Genomic DNA, 19,084 nt, shown 5'->3' with positions numbered 1-19,084 from the left:
TTCATTCAGGCGCCCCACCTTCCAGCAGACATCGCTCCTCTTGGTCTACCTTGCTAGGTTCATTCAGGAGAAATCTTTTTTTTTTTTGGGCTCTTTCCAGGTTCCTATAAATTACTGTGACATTTATAGAAATTATTTTGCAGCAGAAATACAACAATTTTATACTGTTTGCCACAAACAAAGCCTCTGATTGGGTGATCAGGGTCACACGGTCATCAGGGTCACACGGTCATCAGGGTCACACGGTCATCAGGGTCACACGGTCATCAGGGTCACACGGTCATCAGGGTCACACGGTCATCAGAGTCACACGGTCATCAGAGTCACACGGTCATCAGGGTCACACGGTCATCAGGGTCACACGGTCATCAGGGTCACACGGTCATCAGGGTCACACGGTCATCAGGGTCACACGGTCATCAGGGTCTCTCGTGTGCAGGGTTTTGTACGGTTTGAGAATAAATGACTGATGATTATGGAGGCAGCGGCCAGAATTGGTGATCCGCTGCTCCCATCTTCTCCAGGAGATGCAGCTAAACTGCCCCAGATAAAGAAGAAGAAAACAAGAGTATATATGCTCCGTTCCATCACGTCAGCGCGGCCTCCTACAGATCACGTGACATCATCATATCACATGACCACTGCAGCCAATCAGCAGCCGCAGTCTTCACACTTCTGCTCAGATATGACCAGTACACTGGGGTCCAGGAGACAAGTGGACATTTTTTTATTTTATCTGGACCACCATGACACCTAAAGGGAAGATGTCACCAGGATATTGCCACCAAATCTGGGAGCAGCGTAATGTGGGGGCAGAGATCTTGATTCCAGTGATGTGTCACTAACTGGGCTGCTTAGTGTAGTTTTGATAAAATAACTGTTTAATCAGCAGTAGATTATCATTACAGGACTACTTAGTGTGCTGCAGGTAGTCCAGCATATTCCTGAGCGCTGTATAACTGCTAGATTTGCAGCAGAGGAGACAGCACACAGCAGCAAGTGACACATCGCTGGCATCAGGGTCTCTACATTGTGCTGCTCTCACATGGGGAGCAAAACCCTGGTGACTGATTCCCTTTAAAGGGAACCTGTCACCAGATTTGGCGACTAAAAGCTATAACCCAGTGGGCTCTTATATACAGCATTCTAGCGTATATAAGAGCTCAGGCCGCTGTGTGAAACATAAAAATGACTTTAGAATACTCACCTAAACAGTCGGTTCAGTGCAGAATGGTCAGATGGGCGTCTCCGTTCTCCGGGTGCAGCGCCTCCTCTTTCGGCCATCTTTGTCCTCCTTCTGAAGCCGCGGTGCATAAGTCATTCATACAGGTCGGCATTGAGGTCCTCCACAGGGCAGATCAAAGTATTGCAGTGCGCCTGCGCAGGACCTCAATGCTGGCGCGGGTGCATGACGTAGTACACGTCATGCACCCAGGCTTAACAAGAAGGATGACAAAGATGGCTGAAAGAGCGGCCTGGGCTCTTATATACAGCATGTTAGAATACTTTATAGAAGAGCCCACTGGTGTTGGCCAGAGCTTATAGGCCCAAAATCTGGTGACAGTTCCCTTTAAGAAGGGGCTGTCCAGTAGAGTCGATGCGATGCAGCAGCCTCAGGACCTACACTGCCCACCACAAACACCGCCCGCAATGTCACGGATATAGTATGAGCACACGGGACGACACTCTATACAATTCTTTTTATTTTTACTCTATCATTACAGTAGTGAAAGTTCCCCCAATATACACAACCCACGATTCTGCACAGTGAAAATACCTGGACCAGAATACAGCATGTCTGAGTGCTCACGAGTGATGTAGAAAAGTGGACAATTCCTCTCAGAAGCAGCATTAGCAGCGTCTGCACCACGTTCTGCTCCACCGTGTTACCTGGCAGGGCGGCTGGAGGATCCGAGCGCAGAGGAGACTTTACCAGGATCTCAGCCCAGCAGTCAGGTCAGGTCTTGTAGCAGGAGACATGTACAGTCATCGGTTTAATCTGGTATTGCCGCAATGTTGTTGTCCTCTGACCTGGGGCCGCCGTTCTGCGATCCCTCGTTCCTATGTGCAGTGTAGATTGGGTGGACGAGATGTTCCCCTCTTTGTAATTCCTCCAGCTCTTTGGCGCTACAGGTGGGTGTGGGGGTCTCATAGGTGTCGTGAAAGGTTGTATAATCCACTTCATAAAATCCTTTTTCCAGGCTGAGGACCGGGGTGAAGCGATGACCCCATAAAACCTCTGTGTCCACATAGGAGCAGCGTGCTTGGCAAGTCATTCCTACAAGGAGCAGAAAAAAAACAAGACAGTGGCAAAGCTCAAAAATCTCTTTCTGGAGACCTGTGCCTGTAATGAAGGGGTTAAGCGCTCAGTGGACGGCTCCTGTGCTACTGAACGGCCGGCGTTATTTATTGTCCTGCTTAATGTCCCTTGAAACAGGGAATAAAGTTAGTTTTAGTGCTAACCCGAGAGTCACAGGGGTCAAATAATGATTTATAGGTTCTTATACGAGACTCACCGCAGACGCGCTCTCGGGAGCACATTCATATCTAAGTCACCATCATCACAAGAAGAACGGAAAAATACCGGAGAGTAACAGAAAATAATGGGGACCCCCGACCAACAATTGCATCAGGCACCAAGGGATGATCTAAAAACGGTACAGGAGGGCGAGGATTAGGCCTCGGGACAGACCCTGGCTCCAGTACCTCCGTAGACCGAGCGTTCACCCCCCGATCTCTACATCTGAGTGATACAGCCTGTATACAGTCTATACAGGGGGTCCCACAAATACCCCAATCCAGAGAGGATAAACTCATCAGCGCTTGTGTCCGCCTGCTAAGACCACCAAGGTCTCCGGCATACATAGAGCAGACATGATGCTGGATAACCCCTTGAAGACTTCTGTCTCCTTCAATTAGGGCCCGTTAATCCTTTTCCATCAAAGTGTTTCCACAGCACGAGAGGATGAGGACGGCCAAAGAGATCTACCACAGTGTAAGAGATCGCTCACTACCAAGACGGGCGAACTGAAGAAGAGGCAGAGACTCGGAGTCATCTGTGAGGTGATGGTCCTCACTGAAGACCTCATGACCGAGCGCGGGGCCCTATAATCAAAGGGATTTACAGCCTGGAGGCTCAATCCTCATACTGGAGGCTCAATACTTCTACTGGAGGCTCAACACTCCTACTGGAGGCTCAACACTCCTACTGGAGGATCAACACTCCTACTGGAGGATCAACACTCCTACTGGAGGCTCAACACTCCTACTGGAGGCTCAATACTCCTACTGGAGGCTCAACCCTCATCCTGGAGGCTCAATCCTCATACTGGAGGCTCAACACACCTACTGGAGGCTCAATACTCATCCTGGAGGCTCAATCCTCATACTGGAGGCTCAATACTCATCCTGGAGGCTCAACACTCCTACTGGAGGCTCAACACTCCTACTGGAGGCTCAACACTCCTACTGGAGGCTCAATACTCATCCTGGAGGCTCAACCCTCATCCTGGAGGCTCAATCCTCATACTGGAAACTCAATCCTCATACTGGAGGCTCAATCCTCATACTGGAGGCTCAATGCTCATCCTGGAGGCTCAACACTCCTACTGGAGGCTCAACACTCCTACTGGAGGCTCAACACTCCTACTGGAGGCTCAATACTCATCCTGGAGGCTCAACCCTCATCCTGGAGGCTCAATCCTCATACTGGAAACTCAATCCTCATACTGGAGGCTCAATGCTCATCCTGGAGGCTCAACACTCCTACTGGAGGCTCAACACTCCTACTGGAGGCTCAACACTCCTACTGGAGGCTCAACACTCCTACTGGAGGCTCAACACTCATACTGGAGGCTCAATACTCATCTTGGAGGCTCAACACTCATCCTGGAGGCTCAATCCTCATACTGGAAACTCAATCCTCATACTGGAGGCTCAATACTCATCCTGGAGGCTCAATACTCATCCTGGAGGCTCAACACTCCTACTGGAGGCTCAACACTCCTACTGGAGGCTCAACACTCCTACTGGAGGCTCAACACTCCTACTGGAGGCTCAATACACCTACTGGAGGCTCAATACTCATCCTGGAGGCTCAATCCTCATACTGGAGGCTCAATACTCATCCTGGAGGCTCAACACTCATCCTGGAGGCTCAATACTCATCCTGGAGGCTCAACACTCCTACTGGAGGCTCAACACTCCTACTGGAGGCTCAACACTCCTACTGGAGGCTCAACACTCATACTGGAGGCTCAACACTCCTACTGGAGGCTCAACACTCATACTGGAGGCTCAACACTCCTACTGGAGGCTCAACACACCTACTGGAGGCTCAATACTCATCCTGGAGGCTCAATACTCATCCTGGAGCTCAACACTCATCCTGGAGGCTCAATACTCATCCTGGAGGCTCAACACTCCTACTGGAGGCTCAACACTCCTACTGGAGGCTCAACACTCATACTGGAGGCTCAACACTCATACTGGAGGCTCAACACTCATACTGGAGGCTCAACACTCCTACTGGAGGCTCAACACTCCTACTGGAGGCTCAATACTCCTACTGGAGGCTCAATACTCATCCTGGAGGCTCAACACTCATCCTGGAGGCTCAACACTCCTACTGGATGCTCAACACTCCTACTGGAGGCTCAACACTCATACTGGAGGCTCAACACTCCTACTGGAGGCTCAACACACCTACTGGAGGCTCAATACTCATCCTGGAGGCTCAATACTCATCCTGGAGCTCAACACTCATCCTGGAGGCTCAATACTCATCCTGGAGGCTCAACACTCCTACTGGAGGCTCAACACTCCTACTGGAGGCTCAACACTCATACTGGAGGCTCAACACTCCTACTGGAGGCTCAACACACCTACTGGAGGCTCAACACTCCTACTGGAGGCTCAACACTCCTACTGGAGGCTCAACACTCCTACTGGAGGCTCAACACTCCTACTGGAGGCTCAATACTCATCCTGGAGGCTCAACACTCATCCTGGAGGCTCAACACTCCTACTGGAGGCTCAACACTCCTACTGGAAACTCAACCCTCATACTGGAGGCTCAATCCTCATACTGGAGGTTCAATCCTCATACTGGAGGCTCAATACTCATACTGGAGGCTCAATCTTCATACTGGAAGCTCAATGTCCGGCGCACACCAACACATGGAGCTTTATAGACTTTATTTTCTAACTGGATGACGTCCACGATACAATGTGGATTCCTGTAATCGTCTAAACTGCCCCTATAAAGGAATAATGACCTCCACTATAAAGCCTCCTCTATAGTAATAACGCCCCGCCCGGCAGTCTGAGTGGAGCGCTGAGAACGCCTGATGGACATTAGTATGGTAGAGAACCCCTCTATCCCCCAAAGAAAAAACAGACAACGGGATAATACATGAAGCAAAAGAATAATGAAATCATTGCTTTGTAATAACACTCATCTATAATCCATTATATATAACAGAGCAAACAAGCAGAAGCGACACGTGTCCGCGTGCATCAGTCCTGCACACTGTGAAATACACTGGCATGTAAAAGTCTGGGCACCCCTGGCCAAAATTACTGTTATTGTAAACAGTTCAGCAAATTAAAAGGCAGAAAGTTACACAGGACACATTTCCTTTGTATTTTAGGCAAAAAACATTATTTTCAACTTTTACACTTTAAAATTAACAAAAAAGGAAAATAGACCAATGCAAAAGTTTGTGCACCCTGCATGGTTAGTAGCTCGTAGCTCCCCCTTTAGCAGAATCACAGCTTGTAAACGCTTCTTTTTTTAGCAGCCAAGAGTCATTCAAGTCTTGTTTGAGGGATTTTCATCCGTTCTTCCTTGAAGACATCTTCCAGTTCTGTGAGATTCCTGGCTTGTCTTGCATGCACTGCTCTTCCTTGGAGACGTCTTCCAGTTCTGTGAGATTCCTGGCTTGTCTTGCATGCACTGCTCTTCCTTGGAGGCGTCTTCCAGTTCTGTGAGATTCCCGGCTCATCTTGTATGCACTGCTCTTCCTTGGAGGCGTCTTCCAGTTCTGTGAGATTCCTGGCTCGTCTTGCAAGCTCTGCTCTTCCTTGGAGACGTCTTCCAGTTCTGTGAGATTCCTGGCTAGTCTTGCATGCTCTGCTCTTCCTTGGAGGAGTCTTCCAGTTCTATGAGATTCCTGGCTAGTCTTGCATGCTCTGCTCTTCCTTGGAGACGTCTTCCAGTTCTGTGAGATTCCTGGCTAGTCTTGCATGCTCTGCTCTTCCTTGGAGACGTCTTCCAGTTCTGTGAGATTCCTGGCTAGTCTTGCATGCTCTGCTCTTCCTTGGAGACGTCTTCCAGTTCTGTGAGATTCCTGGCTAGTCTTGCATGCTCTGCTCTTCCTTGGAGGAGTCTTCCAGTTCTGTGAGATTCCTGGCTCGTCTTGCATACACTGCTCTTCCTTGGAGACGTCTTCCAGTTCTGTGAGATTCCTTGATCGTCTCGCATGCACTGCTCTTCCTTGGAGACGTCTTCCAGTTCTGTGAGGTTCCTGGCTCATCTTGCATACACTGCTCTTTCTTGGAGACGTCTTCCAGTTCTGTGAGAGATTCCTTGATCGTCTCGCATGCACTGCTCTTCTTTGGAGACGTCTTCCAGTTCTGTGAGATTCCTGGCTCGTCTTGCATGCACTGCTCTTCCTTGGAGGCGTCTTCCAGTTCTGTGAGATTCCTGGCTCGTCTTGCATACACTGCTCTTCCTTGGAGACGTCTTCCAGTTCTGTGAGGTTCCTGGCTCGTCTTGCATGCACTGCTGTTTCTTGTAGACGTCTTCCAGTTCTGTGAGGTTCCTGGCTCGTCTTGCATGCTCTGGGGACTGTGAGGCCATTGTAAAACCTTCAGCTTGCACCTTTTAAAGTAAAGTAGTCTATTGTGAATTTTGACGTGTCTTTAGGATCATTATCCATTTATAGAAGCCATCCTCTTTTCATCTCTTTTCTCCTCTTTTTCACCCCTTTTCAACTTCAGCTATTTTACAGATGGTGTTATATTTGCATCAAGAATTTGTTGGAATTTCATTGGATCCATTGCTCGCTTTATCCATGAAATATTCCCTGTGCCATTGGATGCAACACAACCCCAAAGCATGATTGATCCACCCTCATGCTTAACGGTTGGCGAGATGTTCTTTTCCTGAAATTCTGCGCCCTTTTTTCTCCACACATACCTTTGATCATTCTGGCTATAGAGTTCTATTTTAACCTCATCGTTCCATAGGACTTGGTTTCCAGAATACATCAGGCTTGATTAGATGTTCTTTTGCAGACTTCTGACGGACGCTGAATTTTATGGTGAGGATGCAGGAGAAGTTTTCTTCTGAGGACTGTTCCATGAAGGCCGTATTTGTGCAGGTGTCTCTGAACAGTAGAACAATGAACCACAACTCCAGAGTCTGATATATATCCCTGATAGTCGTTTGCAGTCATGCAGGAGCTCTGATTTTTCTCTAGCAATCCTACGAGCAATCTTCCAGACCTTATCTTGACCTCTACTGCTCCTGGTAACGGCCATTTCTTAATTACATTTCAAACTGAGGAAAGGGTGACTTGAAAACGCTTTGCTATGCTCTTATAGCCTTCTTCTGCTTTGTGAGCATCCACCATTTTCATTTTCAGAGTGCAAGGCAGCTGCTTAGAAGAACCCATGGCTGCTGTTTTTTTTAGCACAAGGTTAGAGGAGGCTGGGTTTTTATAAAGCTGTGAAATTTGCATCACCGGCCTTTCCTAACAATGACAGAGAACGAGCCATAACCTTAACAGAATAATTAAGATCTGAAACCTCGATGAAAGTGATGTGAGCACACAAATCTCCAAGGGTGCCCAAATTATGGAAATGTGTCATCTGGAACTTTATGCCTTTTAGAGATCATTTCATCTTCAACTTACTTAACTGTTCACAATAACAGTAATTTTGATCAGGGGTGTCCAAACTTTTACATGCCACTGTAACCCTGTTCTGAATATGTGAGGTTGGTTCAGGAACTACCACCCTATAAGACGCCCCGGAAAATATTACTGCTGCTCGGAAGTAAGGGACTTGTGAAAGGAAGACACATGAAACAAGTAATCACTGCTGCTCATTCAGACATGCAGAAGTGATTACATTTCATGCCCATTATACCCCGCAATATAAAGAAATCTACATAATCCCCAGTATTCAGCGCTACTGGCAGATAATGAGTGCGGAGCTTTCTCAAAGTAACAGCGGGCTATCTCTGTAAATCACCGCGCTGCAAGAAAATAACGAGAATGATAGCAGTAATGATGGGAATTGTAAATGAAGACTCCTGGGTCATCCGTAGGAAACACTAGTGCAGAAGGTTGTGCACCCCGACTCGGGGAAACGGCACATTAAATGTGATTAGATACAACCAGGTAAAAAACAAGAAAAGCAGAATGTCTCCGCACAGTCCTGATTTATGTGCCGGGATCCATACGGTCTGGATGATTTGCATTGTGTTGTATAAACTACATAAGTATACTAGTAAATTGGTCTCCATGGATGGGGCTATGGCCACAGAGTGTCATATTGTATAGATCCATGCTACCATCTCAAACCTGAACAATATCCAAACTAACAATTATTGAAAGGATGTACACTACAGTTTAAAAGTTTGGGGTCACTTAGATATTTCCTTATTTTTTAAAGAAAAGCACATTTTTCTTCAATGAAGCTAACATTAAATTACACAGAAATCCCCTCTATACATTGTTAATGTGGTAAATTACTATTCTCGCTGCAATCATCTGGTGATTTCAACATGGGTGTAGAGAGACCCATTTCCATTGTCCAAATGGATCATTGTGTTTGCTAACTGTGTTAGAAGGCTAATGGATGTTTAGAAATCCATTGAAAACCCTTGTGTAAGTATGTTAGCACAGCTGAAAACAGTTTTGCTGATTAGAGAAGCTATAAAACTGACCTTCCTTTGAGCTAGTTGAGAATCTGGAGCATTACATTTGTTGGTTCCATTAAACTCTCAAAATGGCCAGAAAAAGAGAACTTTCATGTGAAACTCGACAGTCTATTCTTGTTCTTAGAAATGAAGGATATTCCATGGAGAAATTGCCAAGAAACTGAAGATTTCCTACAACGGTGTGTACTACTCCCTTCAGAGGAGAGCGCAAACAGGCTGTAACCAGAGTAGAGGGAAGTGGAGGCCGCGCTGCACAACTGAGGAGAGCACAAACAGGCTGTAACCAGAGTAGAGAGAAGTGGAGGCCGCGCTGCACAACTGAGGAGAGCACAAACAGGCTGTAACCAGAGTAGAGAGAAGTGGAGGCCGCGCTGCACAACTGAGGAGAGCAGAAACAGGCTGTAACCAGAGTAGAGAGAAGTGGAGGCCGCGCTGCACAACTGAGGAGAGCACAAACAGGCTGTAACCAGAGTAGAGGGAAGTGGAGGCCGCGCTGCACAACTGAGGAGAGCACAAACAGGCTGTAACCAGAGTAGAGAGAAGTGGAGGCCGTGCTGCACAACTGAGCAACAAGACACGTACATTACAGTCTCTAGTGTGAGAAATCCACGCCTCACAGGTCCTCACCTGCAGCTTCATTACATAGTACCCGCAAAACACCAGTGTCACCGTCTACAGTGAAGAGGCGACTCCGGGATGCCGGCCTTCAGGGCAGAGGGGCAAAGAAAAAGCCATATCTGAGACTGGCTAATAAAAGGAAAAGATTAATATGGGCAAAAGAACACAGACATTGGACAGACGAAGATTGGAAAAAAGTGTTATGGACAGACGAATCCAAGTGTGAGGTGTTTGGATCACACAGAAGAACATTTGTGAGACGCAGAACTACTGAAAAGATGCTGGAAGACTGCCTGACGCCATCTGTCAAGCATGGTGGAGGTAATGTGATGGTCTGGGGTTGCTTTGGTGCTGGTAAAGTGGGAGATTTGTACAAGGTAAAAGGGATTTTGAATAAGGAAGGCTATCCCTCCATTTTACAACGCCATGCCATACCCTGTGGACAGCGCTTGATTGGAGCGAATTTCATCCTACAACAGGACAATGACCCAAAGCAACCTCCAAATTATGCATGAACTATTTAGGGAAGAAGCCGGCAGCTGGTATCTATCTGTAATGGAGGGGCCCAGTCACCAGATCTCAACCCTATTGAGCTGTTGTGGGAGCAGCTTGACCGTATGGTACTAAAAAGTGCCCATCAAGCCAATCCAACTTGTGGAGGGGGGAAGCATGGGGCGAAATATCTCCAGATTACCTATGCAAATTACCAGCTAGAATGCCAAAGACTGCAAAGCTGGAATAGTGCAAAGGAGCGTTCTGTGCAGAAAGCCAAGTGTGAGGAGAACATTATTATTTCACGTAAAATCATTATTTCTAACCTCGTCACTGTCTGCACGAGATTCTCTATTCATTATACAGCTCATCTGATAAATACAAGTATGATGGGAAAGACAAAACTGTCTGGTGACAACAAACTTTTGAACTGTAGTGTATATACGAATATATCCTATGTTTATATGTCCCTGTAAGGTCTGGCCTGAGTGTGGGGTCACGTGGGCGCTCAATGACATCCATAAAAGAAATACTATTTACTGGTTTCCACCATATGTGACAGTCTCCTAGTCCTGGTTTCAGCTATTATACAAGCGGTTTGTGGCAAGTACATGTAGCACAGCATCTAAAGAGTAATACCCACCTAGAAGCCGAGTGAAGGTCTATTATACAGGGTCTGGGTCACCTAAAATGGGCTGCATGCCACACTGTCATGTCTTATACTGGATTGTATCATCCGCTCCTTCTCGGGACACGTGCACACATTGTTATATCACACCGCCATGTCTTATACTGGATTGTATCATCCGCTCCTTCTCGGGACACGTGCACACATTGTTATATCACACTGCCATGTCTTATACTGGGTTGTATCATCCGCTCCTTCTTGGGACACGTGCACACATTGTTATATCACACCGCCATGTCTTATACTGGGTTGTATCATCATCTCCTTCTAAGGACACGTACACACAATGTTATATGCACCCTCAGCCGAACACACGACTTACCTGTGGCTTCCACCATGCCTTCTAATATGACGACAATTTCAAAGTCTTCTGATTCCAGCTGAGAACGAGACATTTCCCAAAATGGGCTCTTCTCATTGATATCATGTGAAATGATGAGTGGGGAGACGAGGAAGAGGCGGTCGTCCCCGGTGTCAAAGCCAACATTGATGTCTGTCTGATTGAGAGGGATGAATTCTCCTTCCTTCGTCTGCTTGGATTTGATGAGTTTGGCTCTGATCGAGGCTTCCACAATATGGGAACTGCGGAGATCTCCTACACGAAACATCAGACACATTTTCCCATCCCGGAGGGAAATGACTGCGTTATTTGAAAACATGAGGGTCTCGGCTCGCTTCTTGGGTTGGCTTATCTTTACGAACATGCAACCAACCATCAATGCATTAACAATGGAGCCCAGAATGGCCTGAATTAACAGCAGGACGATTCCTTCCGGACACTTCTCAGTTATCACTCGGAATCCATAACCAATGGTGGTTTCTGTTTCAATGGAAAATAGAAACGCAGACACAAAGCCGTTGAGATTTTCCACACAGGGGACCCAGCTTTTATCACCTACATGTTCAAGATCTCCTCTGATGTAAGCAATAAACCACCAAATAAGTCCAAAAAACAGCCATGTGACCGTGTATGCCAGAGTAAAGATTAAGAGGCTGAAATGCCACTTCAGGTCCACCAGGGTGGTGAAGAGGTCACTGAAGTATCGGTAGGTCTCCTTCACATTCCCATGGTGAACATTGCACTTGCCATCTTTCTCCATGTACCTCTGCCGTGGCTTTCTGTGCTCGAAAAACTGATGGGGGCGCTCAGGAGTCAGTGCAGGGTCCTCTCGAGCCTGTTTGGGCAACTTTTTAGGCTCCCTGGGAATTATATCAACTGTAAGGTCCTGCTCCATAGAAACTCTTGAGTCTCGTGCCATGATGGGTCGGTAGCTACTGGAAAAGAAAACAAAACTCTCATTAAAATCAACATATCAAAAGCAAATCTGACTCATGCCACAAAGAAATCATTGTATTTATAGTGCGGGGTCAATAGCTGATGATGGGCGGCTTCATACGTGGGGTTCTTCTATAGCAAAGCAATTTCTCCACCACTTTTACTAACTAATGCCAGAAGTAGATGCAAAAGGCGGCAGAAATTATACGTCTCTCCTGATGGAAAGCTAAAAACTCCATCAAAAACGCTGTATGAATCAATGTAAGGCAATGGAAGACGCGCAGCATTTTTGCTCTCATACAATACAAGTATTGCGCTTTTAAGTGCCCTTTTTGTTAGCTTTTTGCAGCCTTTTTGGGCGCAGATTACAGGTGTGCTTTGTGTAAAGTACATGTTTAATAAAGTTAATTCTATTCACTAAAAACACTTAAAAAAAAAAGAAGCTACAAATGCAAAGAACACATTGATTTTTTTCACTTTGTCTTTGCTTTTCATAGGTTAAAAAAAAGCTGCAAAATCGCTAGAAGAATTGCCGTGCTGCTGAGAAACAACGCAGGCCAAATCCAATGCTGAAGAAAAAACAAAACACGCGTGTGCAGGAGATTTCTGAGATGTCACAGCTTCTACTGGTGCTCTAAGAAGCATAAAAACTGCAGCAAAAAAGCTGCATGTGAACATGGCCTTTGGCCCCATCCACATTAGTCTGTTGTGTGGGAGCCGCTCTGTCCCGACAGATGAAGTCGGGTGGGAGGGCAGGATCTGGCCGGTTGTATTACAATGGCCGCTCCTTTTGTTTGCCCCAAGCTTTGATTCTGGACACCGGAGCGCTCGGCCAAGCTTTCCCGTCCATGGGGAGATGGTGATCGGTGAAACAATGTGCATGGGGGCTTTAATGTGAGCGCAACATATTGTCCTTAATATCTGTGAATTCTGAAGACGTCTCTCCTGTGATATCAGACTTAACTGCATTTCCCCTATACAGAAAAAGGGAGGTGAAGAAAATGGAGAAAACACAAAGTCAATGTATAAAAGATGTGATAACCGCACAGCTCTATGGGAGCCACCATACAACATACATGGGAAAGGCAGAACTGTTCTTTCCTTTTTACATTTGTAGCCAAGTCTCCGAATGTGTCAAACTCCAGTTCTCCGCTCATCCGGGACGGGGACTCCGTATAGCTTTGTGTAAACTGAAGATGAAGAACTCAGGCCAGTAAAGCGGGGTCCGGGCTTCTACATTAATTATAGTATGGTGTCCACGCCTAATATCAGCCACGCAGGCCACCACGGGACATGCACTCTATGCTGCCACATCCACAAATGATACATTAAAAGAAAACAATATGCTCAATACATTGACAAAAAAAAGCAGCAAAAACTCCAGATCTTCTGTTCCCATGAATTACTCGGGAAAGTCCAGCATGCCACATATAATACACACACACATTTATATATATAGGTATTATATGTATGTATATATGTGTATAGGCGGCAGGATATTCCCACTTCTCTCTGCATTATCGGGGCTGCAGATATCAGGTGGGAATAGTCACCGGTGATGACGCTCACGGCAGCGATGCTTTCATTATTACTTTATACCTCTGCCGTCCATTTATATTCTGGATGAAGATGAAAAACCTGCAGATGTTGGAAATGGTAGAATGTCATCCTATAATTGATGAATTAGGGAATAAGTCCGGGCCGATCTACACGACGCGGCATCGTAGCCGCCAGAGGCGTAACGCTTTATCGTGCACGGTATATAGCATTATATATACAGGACCACAGGTTATCAGGGACAATGATGTACAACACTGAGCAGCGAATGTCACTGACGACAGAAAACCGTAAGGAGATAAATGACTAAAGAATAAGGAGGAGGATACAGTCACCTTCATACAAGGGACCTCCATGTAAACAATGTGACCGGAGACATCCACCTGCCCCTCCATCTCCGGAGGACACAAGTGTGGGGCATGTAGAGATCCGCGCTCCTTGGTCTCCATCACTTATAGAATGACTTGTACCTTCCTACAGATCCAATAATCACAGATTACCAGGTGCGGATCCTCAGAAGACGTCTCACTGCATGCCTCAAGGATCATCTTTCCATCACTTACACAGATATGGCCAAGTGCCCCCAAAATATCCTGAAATCTCCGGAGCTGCCGAAGACTGAATGCCCAGAGCGAAGTGCGGCTTCTCCAAGTAGTCTCAGCAATTCCCAGCACATCAACTGACACCGAGCGAGATAAGGAACCTTCCTGCAAATGACAGATGCCACCAGCATTAGGGCACGTTCACACCTAGAGGACATGCTGACCATCAGTGTATGACTGCAGCGGTACAGGGACGTGTGATCCACGCATGTGGCCGTGCTCCTCTGGACATCAGACCGGATGTATTGTGTGGCCCTCAGCTCCCCGGACGCCTTGCAATGTCCTGAAGATGACCGCTCTGTGGCCAGAAGAAGCGTTTCATTACCAGCCCCACATAACCCTGTGTAACTTCTATGAGGACATGACACATACAGGACAAACTCACCTACAATGGAGTAACGTTCCACCTACTTCATACCAATGGGGGTTTATGAGGTCCGGACACCCAACACCTGAGCCATGGAAACCAAACCCATCTGTCTCCATCACCTTCAGATGAGCAGGAACATAACCTGAACTCATCACTACGGATGTGATAAGCCATCCTCACCGGTAAGTAAGCCAACCAGCGACGAGCGGCCAAACTCTGCTACTACAGCTCCCATCAGGGCGACACATGACACCCGCATTCCTGAATGCCAAGAGTGGGAGCGACATGAGACAGAAGAGCACCGGGATTGCACCTCTTCACTTCTATATCTACATCAATCTGATTTTCTCCATTTCCATTCCTAGGTCACGTATGTTCTGTATACTATGCACATTATTACACGGACAAGGGCACAGATCCCCGACACATCACACACAGGAAGGAAAGAGTGATCGCCGTCCTCACCCAGCCGTATGGTGCCCTCACATCGCCGGGTGCCCTCACATCGCTGGGTGCCCTCACATCGCCGGGTGCCCTCACATCGCCAAGTGCCAGGGATGTCCATAGATCGCTGGGTGCCAGGGGTGACCACACATTGCCAGGTGTGACCTCACATCACCAGGTGCCAGGGGTGACCACACATCGCCAGGTACCAGGGGTGACCTCACAAGTCCAGGTGCCAGGGGTGACCTCACAAGTCCAGGTGCCAGGGGTGACCTCACATCACCAAGTGCCCTCACATCGCCGGGTGTCCTCACATCGCCGGGTGCCAGGGGTGACCACACATCGCCAAGTGCCAGGGGTGACCTCACAAGTCCAGGTGCCAGGGATGACCTCACAAGTCCAGGTGCCAGGGGTGACCTCACAAGTCCAGGTGCCAGGGGTGACCACACATCGCCAGGTGCCAGGGGTGACCTCACAAGTCCAGGTGCCAGGGGTGACCTCACATCACCAAGTGCCCTCACATCGCCGGGTGTCCTCACATCGCCGGGTGCCAGGGGTGACCACACATCGCCAAGTGCCAGGGGTGACCATACATTGCCAGGTGTGACCTCACATCGCCAGGTGCCAGGGATGACCACACATCGCCAAGTGCCAGGGGTGACCACACATCGCCAAGTGCCAGGGGTGACCTCACATCGCCAAGTGCCAGGGGTGACCACACATCGCCAAGTGCCAGGGGTGACCTCACATCGCCAAGTGCCAGGGGTGACCACACATCGCCAAGTGCCAGGGGTGACCTCACATCGCCAAGTGCCAGGGGTGACCTCACATCGCCAAGTGCCAGGGGTGACCACACATCGCCAGGTGCCATAGGTGACCACACATCGCCAGGTGCCAGAGGTGACCACACATCGCCAGGTGCCAGAGGTGACCACACATCGCCAAGTGCCAGGGGTGACCATACATCGCCAAGTGCCAGGGGTGACCACACATTGGCAGGTGTGACCTCACATCACCAGGTGCCAGGGGTGACCACACATCGCCAGGTGTCAAAGGTGACCACACATCGCCAGGTGCCAGGGGTGACCATACATTGCTGGGTGCCAGGTGTGACCTTACATCATCAGGTGCCAGGGGTGACCACACATCGCCAGGTGCCAAAAGGTGCCCTCACATCGCCAGGTGCCAGGAGTGACCATAGATCGCCAGGTGCCAGGGGTGACCATAGATCGCCAGGTGCCAGGGGAGACCTCACAAGTCCAGGTGCCAAAGGTGACCACACATCGCCAGGTGCCAAAGGTGACCACACATCGCCAGGTGCCAGGGGTGACTACACATCGCCAGGTGCCAAAGGTGCCCTCACATCGCCAGGTGCCAGGGGTGACCATAGATCGCCAGGTGCCAGGGGTGACCTCACAAGTCCAGGTGCCAGGGGAGACCTCACAAGTCTAGGTGCCAGAGAAGACCACACATCGCCAGACGCCAGGAGTGACCTCACATCGCCAGGTGCAAGGGGTGCCCTCACATCGCCGGGGGCCCTCACATCGCCAGGTGACCACACATCGCCAGGTGACCACACATCGCCAGGTGCCAGGGGTGACCTCACATCGCCAGGTGCCCTCACATCACCAGGTGGCAGGGGTGCCCTCACAATGTGTCACAGGCGCTTCGTCCCAGTGATTCCGGTCTCTGCAGCTCTGACATTCCCCATCCTCTGTCTCCAGCAATGTGATTAACCCCTTCACTCAGGAGGCTCCAGAGAGAGCAGGGAGGTGGAAAGTGATGAATGTCTCTGCCCCCACTGACCCGGGAGACCTCTCTGCAGACAGATGGACACGGCTGCAGGCCAGGCCTTTATGTTTTATGCATATCCTGTTATTATATCAGGATGGGTTATGCTGGAGAATCACAAATGTTTCCACTCCAGTGGTCGAGTGTAACACACTGCTGCAATGCATCTATATGGAAATACAGCCTTACAGCTTCATACAGTTTCCAAATATGTTTTATATTTTTTTTTTGTTTTATTTTAATATCTATTCATGTAAGATTTATATCAATGACTTCAACGATTAAAGGAAACCTGTTCCTATCCAGCAATCATATGTACAAAGTAAAAGAGCAGAAAACGGGGCCCTGAGGTGAAAGGGTTAACGGAGGCCAATCCCCCCCTCCCTGCAGGAGCCTCATCACAGAACATTCCTGACCGGGCTCCTCCGATAAACGTCACCCTGATAGTGTGACCGTGAGCACACTGTCCGCCTGCTCGGCCACCTCCTGACCGGCTCCTCCGATAAACGTCACCCTGATAGTGTGACCGTGAGCACACTGTCCGCCTGCTCGGCCACCTCCTGACCGGCTCCTCCGATAAACGTCACCCTGATAGTGTGACCGTGAGCACACTGTCCGCCTGCTCGGCCACCTCCTGACCGTCTCCTCCGATAAATGTCACCCTGATAGTGTGAATCCGAGCACACTGTCCGCCTGCTCGGCCACCTCTGATAAACGTCACCCTGATCGTGTGACCGCGAGCACACAGGCGTGTATCCACTGCAGCTCGTGCTTTGCATTCAGATGCCTCCTCTTGCAGGTGGTGCGCAGGTGAAGTACATTTCTGCTTCGCTTCAGTCTTTGTCGGCACAACGTGCAAACCACCTATGTCTCATTGTCAGCACATTGCCACGTCAGGGAGCCTTGCATTGCACGTGGGGTCTAGGGCCTCACCAGCTCCTGCATCATTTTCCTCCCACTCCTCCCCCCGCTCTGCTTGTCGGTCTACACACTGAGGGAAGCCGCAGCAGTTGGCAGAGATGTGCTGCGTGTTGGTATATGCAACAGATGAAGACTTCTTTGTATATGTGGAGGACTTTATGCTGATCTAACAGTAGATGGTGATGTTGTGTAAAGTTTCCTTACTCATTGTATTGTAAAAAAGTATTTTGTTTCTTCCTGGTTTTGGTTTCTCTTCCTGATGCAATGCTGTAGGACTGTGCATATTTTTACCTCATGCTCTCAAAAGTAAAGAGCTTGTTATCCCATGTAATCTGCTCTGTGAACTTTCTTCTACACCTGGGAAGCAATAAGCTGTGCAACAGGTTATGGGCCCAGGCACCCTAAGATCCCAAGATCTCAGGCACCCAAAGATCCAAGACACCCAAGATCCCAGACACCCAGGACACCAGAAATCTCAGCAAGACCCTGGTAAATGCAGAAGAATTCTTTGGAATAATTCTCTCCAAACAAGTAAGACAAGTTAATAATGATGAGTAGCACAGAGCTAAAACTCACAGTAGCTAAGCTGAATAATGAGAACTATCAGTTATGGAAGTTCAAAGTGGAGATGTTATTGTCTAATGATGATTTATGGGAAGTAATCACTACAGATAGACCCAATGATTATAATCAGACATGGGATAAGAAAAATAGACAAGCAAGAGCTACGATCAGCCTATTAGTGGAAGATTCTCCATTAATCCACATAAGGAATGAGGATACAGCACAGGGAATGTGGGAAGCATTAAGAAAGCTACATGAAAGATCTAGCTTAAATCACAGGTTATTTCTGCTAAGAAAGCTTTACAGTATGAGACTGAGTGCAGACAATGACATGCAGGAGTATATATTCTCTATGATGGAAGTGATCTCACAGCTGAGATCAATTGCTGAAGATCTTAAAGATAGCCATATAGCAGCAATATTATTGTTCAGTTTACCGGATTCATACACTGCTTTAATAAATGCACTAGAGACAAGACCTGAAACAGACATCACAGAGTTTGTGAAGACCAGACTCCTAGATGAATATCAACCAAGGAAATAGCAAACAAATGATTCTACTGAAAAAGATGGTGTAAATGCTCTTAAAGCTACAGAATCAAAGAGACCCTATAATAAAGAGACAAGAGAATGTTTCAGATGTAAGAAAAAATGACATTTTTGTGTACTCATCGTAAAATGTCTTCCTTGGAGCCTTTCATTGGAGGACACAGACAGTGGGTAGTATCGTGTCTCCAGGGAGGCGTGACACTAGATTATAAAAGTGTTAGCTCCTCCCCCCACAGCATATAACCCCAGCTAGGCGGGAACT

General features: G+C 48.0%; 1 protein-coding gene across 5 annotated transcripts in view; it reads right to left on the bottom strand.

The window, feature by feature from the left end:
* Positions 1 to 1,691: 1,691 nt before the first annotated feature.
* The window catches only part of KCNJ5 (potassium inwardly rectifying channel subfamily J member 5), an 89,014-nt gene continuing 71,621 nt past the window's right edge, over positions 1,692 to 19,084 (bottom strand). For 3 of the 5 annotated variants that reach the window (XM_075328722.1, XM_075328718.1, XM_075328720.1), the window contains 2 exons: positions 11,071 to 12,023; positions 1,692 to 2,278 (listed from right to left, as the gene is read on the bottom strand). In XM_075328722.1, the coding sequence (XP_075184837.1) occupies positions 1,995 to 2,278; positions 11,071 to 12,023 (1,237 nt within the window). In that variant the 3' untranslated portion in view covers positions 1,692 to 1,994. The remainder of the gene's footprint in view (positions 2,279 to 11,070; positions 12,024 to 19,084) is intronic. The other 2 variants (XM_075328719.1, XM_075328721.1) reach the window with 1 other exon arrangement.

Source organism: Anomaloglossus baeobatrachus, chromosome 11, assembly GCF_048569485.1.
Source record: "Anomaloglossus baeobatrachus isolate aAnoBae1 chromosome 11, aAnoBae1.hap1, whole genome shotgun sequence".
Classification (NCBI taxonomy): domain Eukaryota; kingdom Metazoa; phylum Chordata; class Amphibia; order Anura; family Aromobatidae; genus Anomaloglossus; species Anomaloglossus baeobatrachus.
Note: the sequence above shows the minus strand (reverse complement) of the source record. Positions and strands in the feature narration are given on the sequence as shown.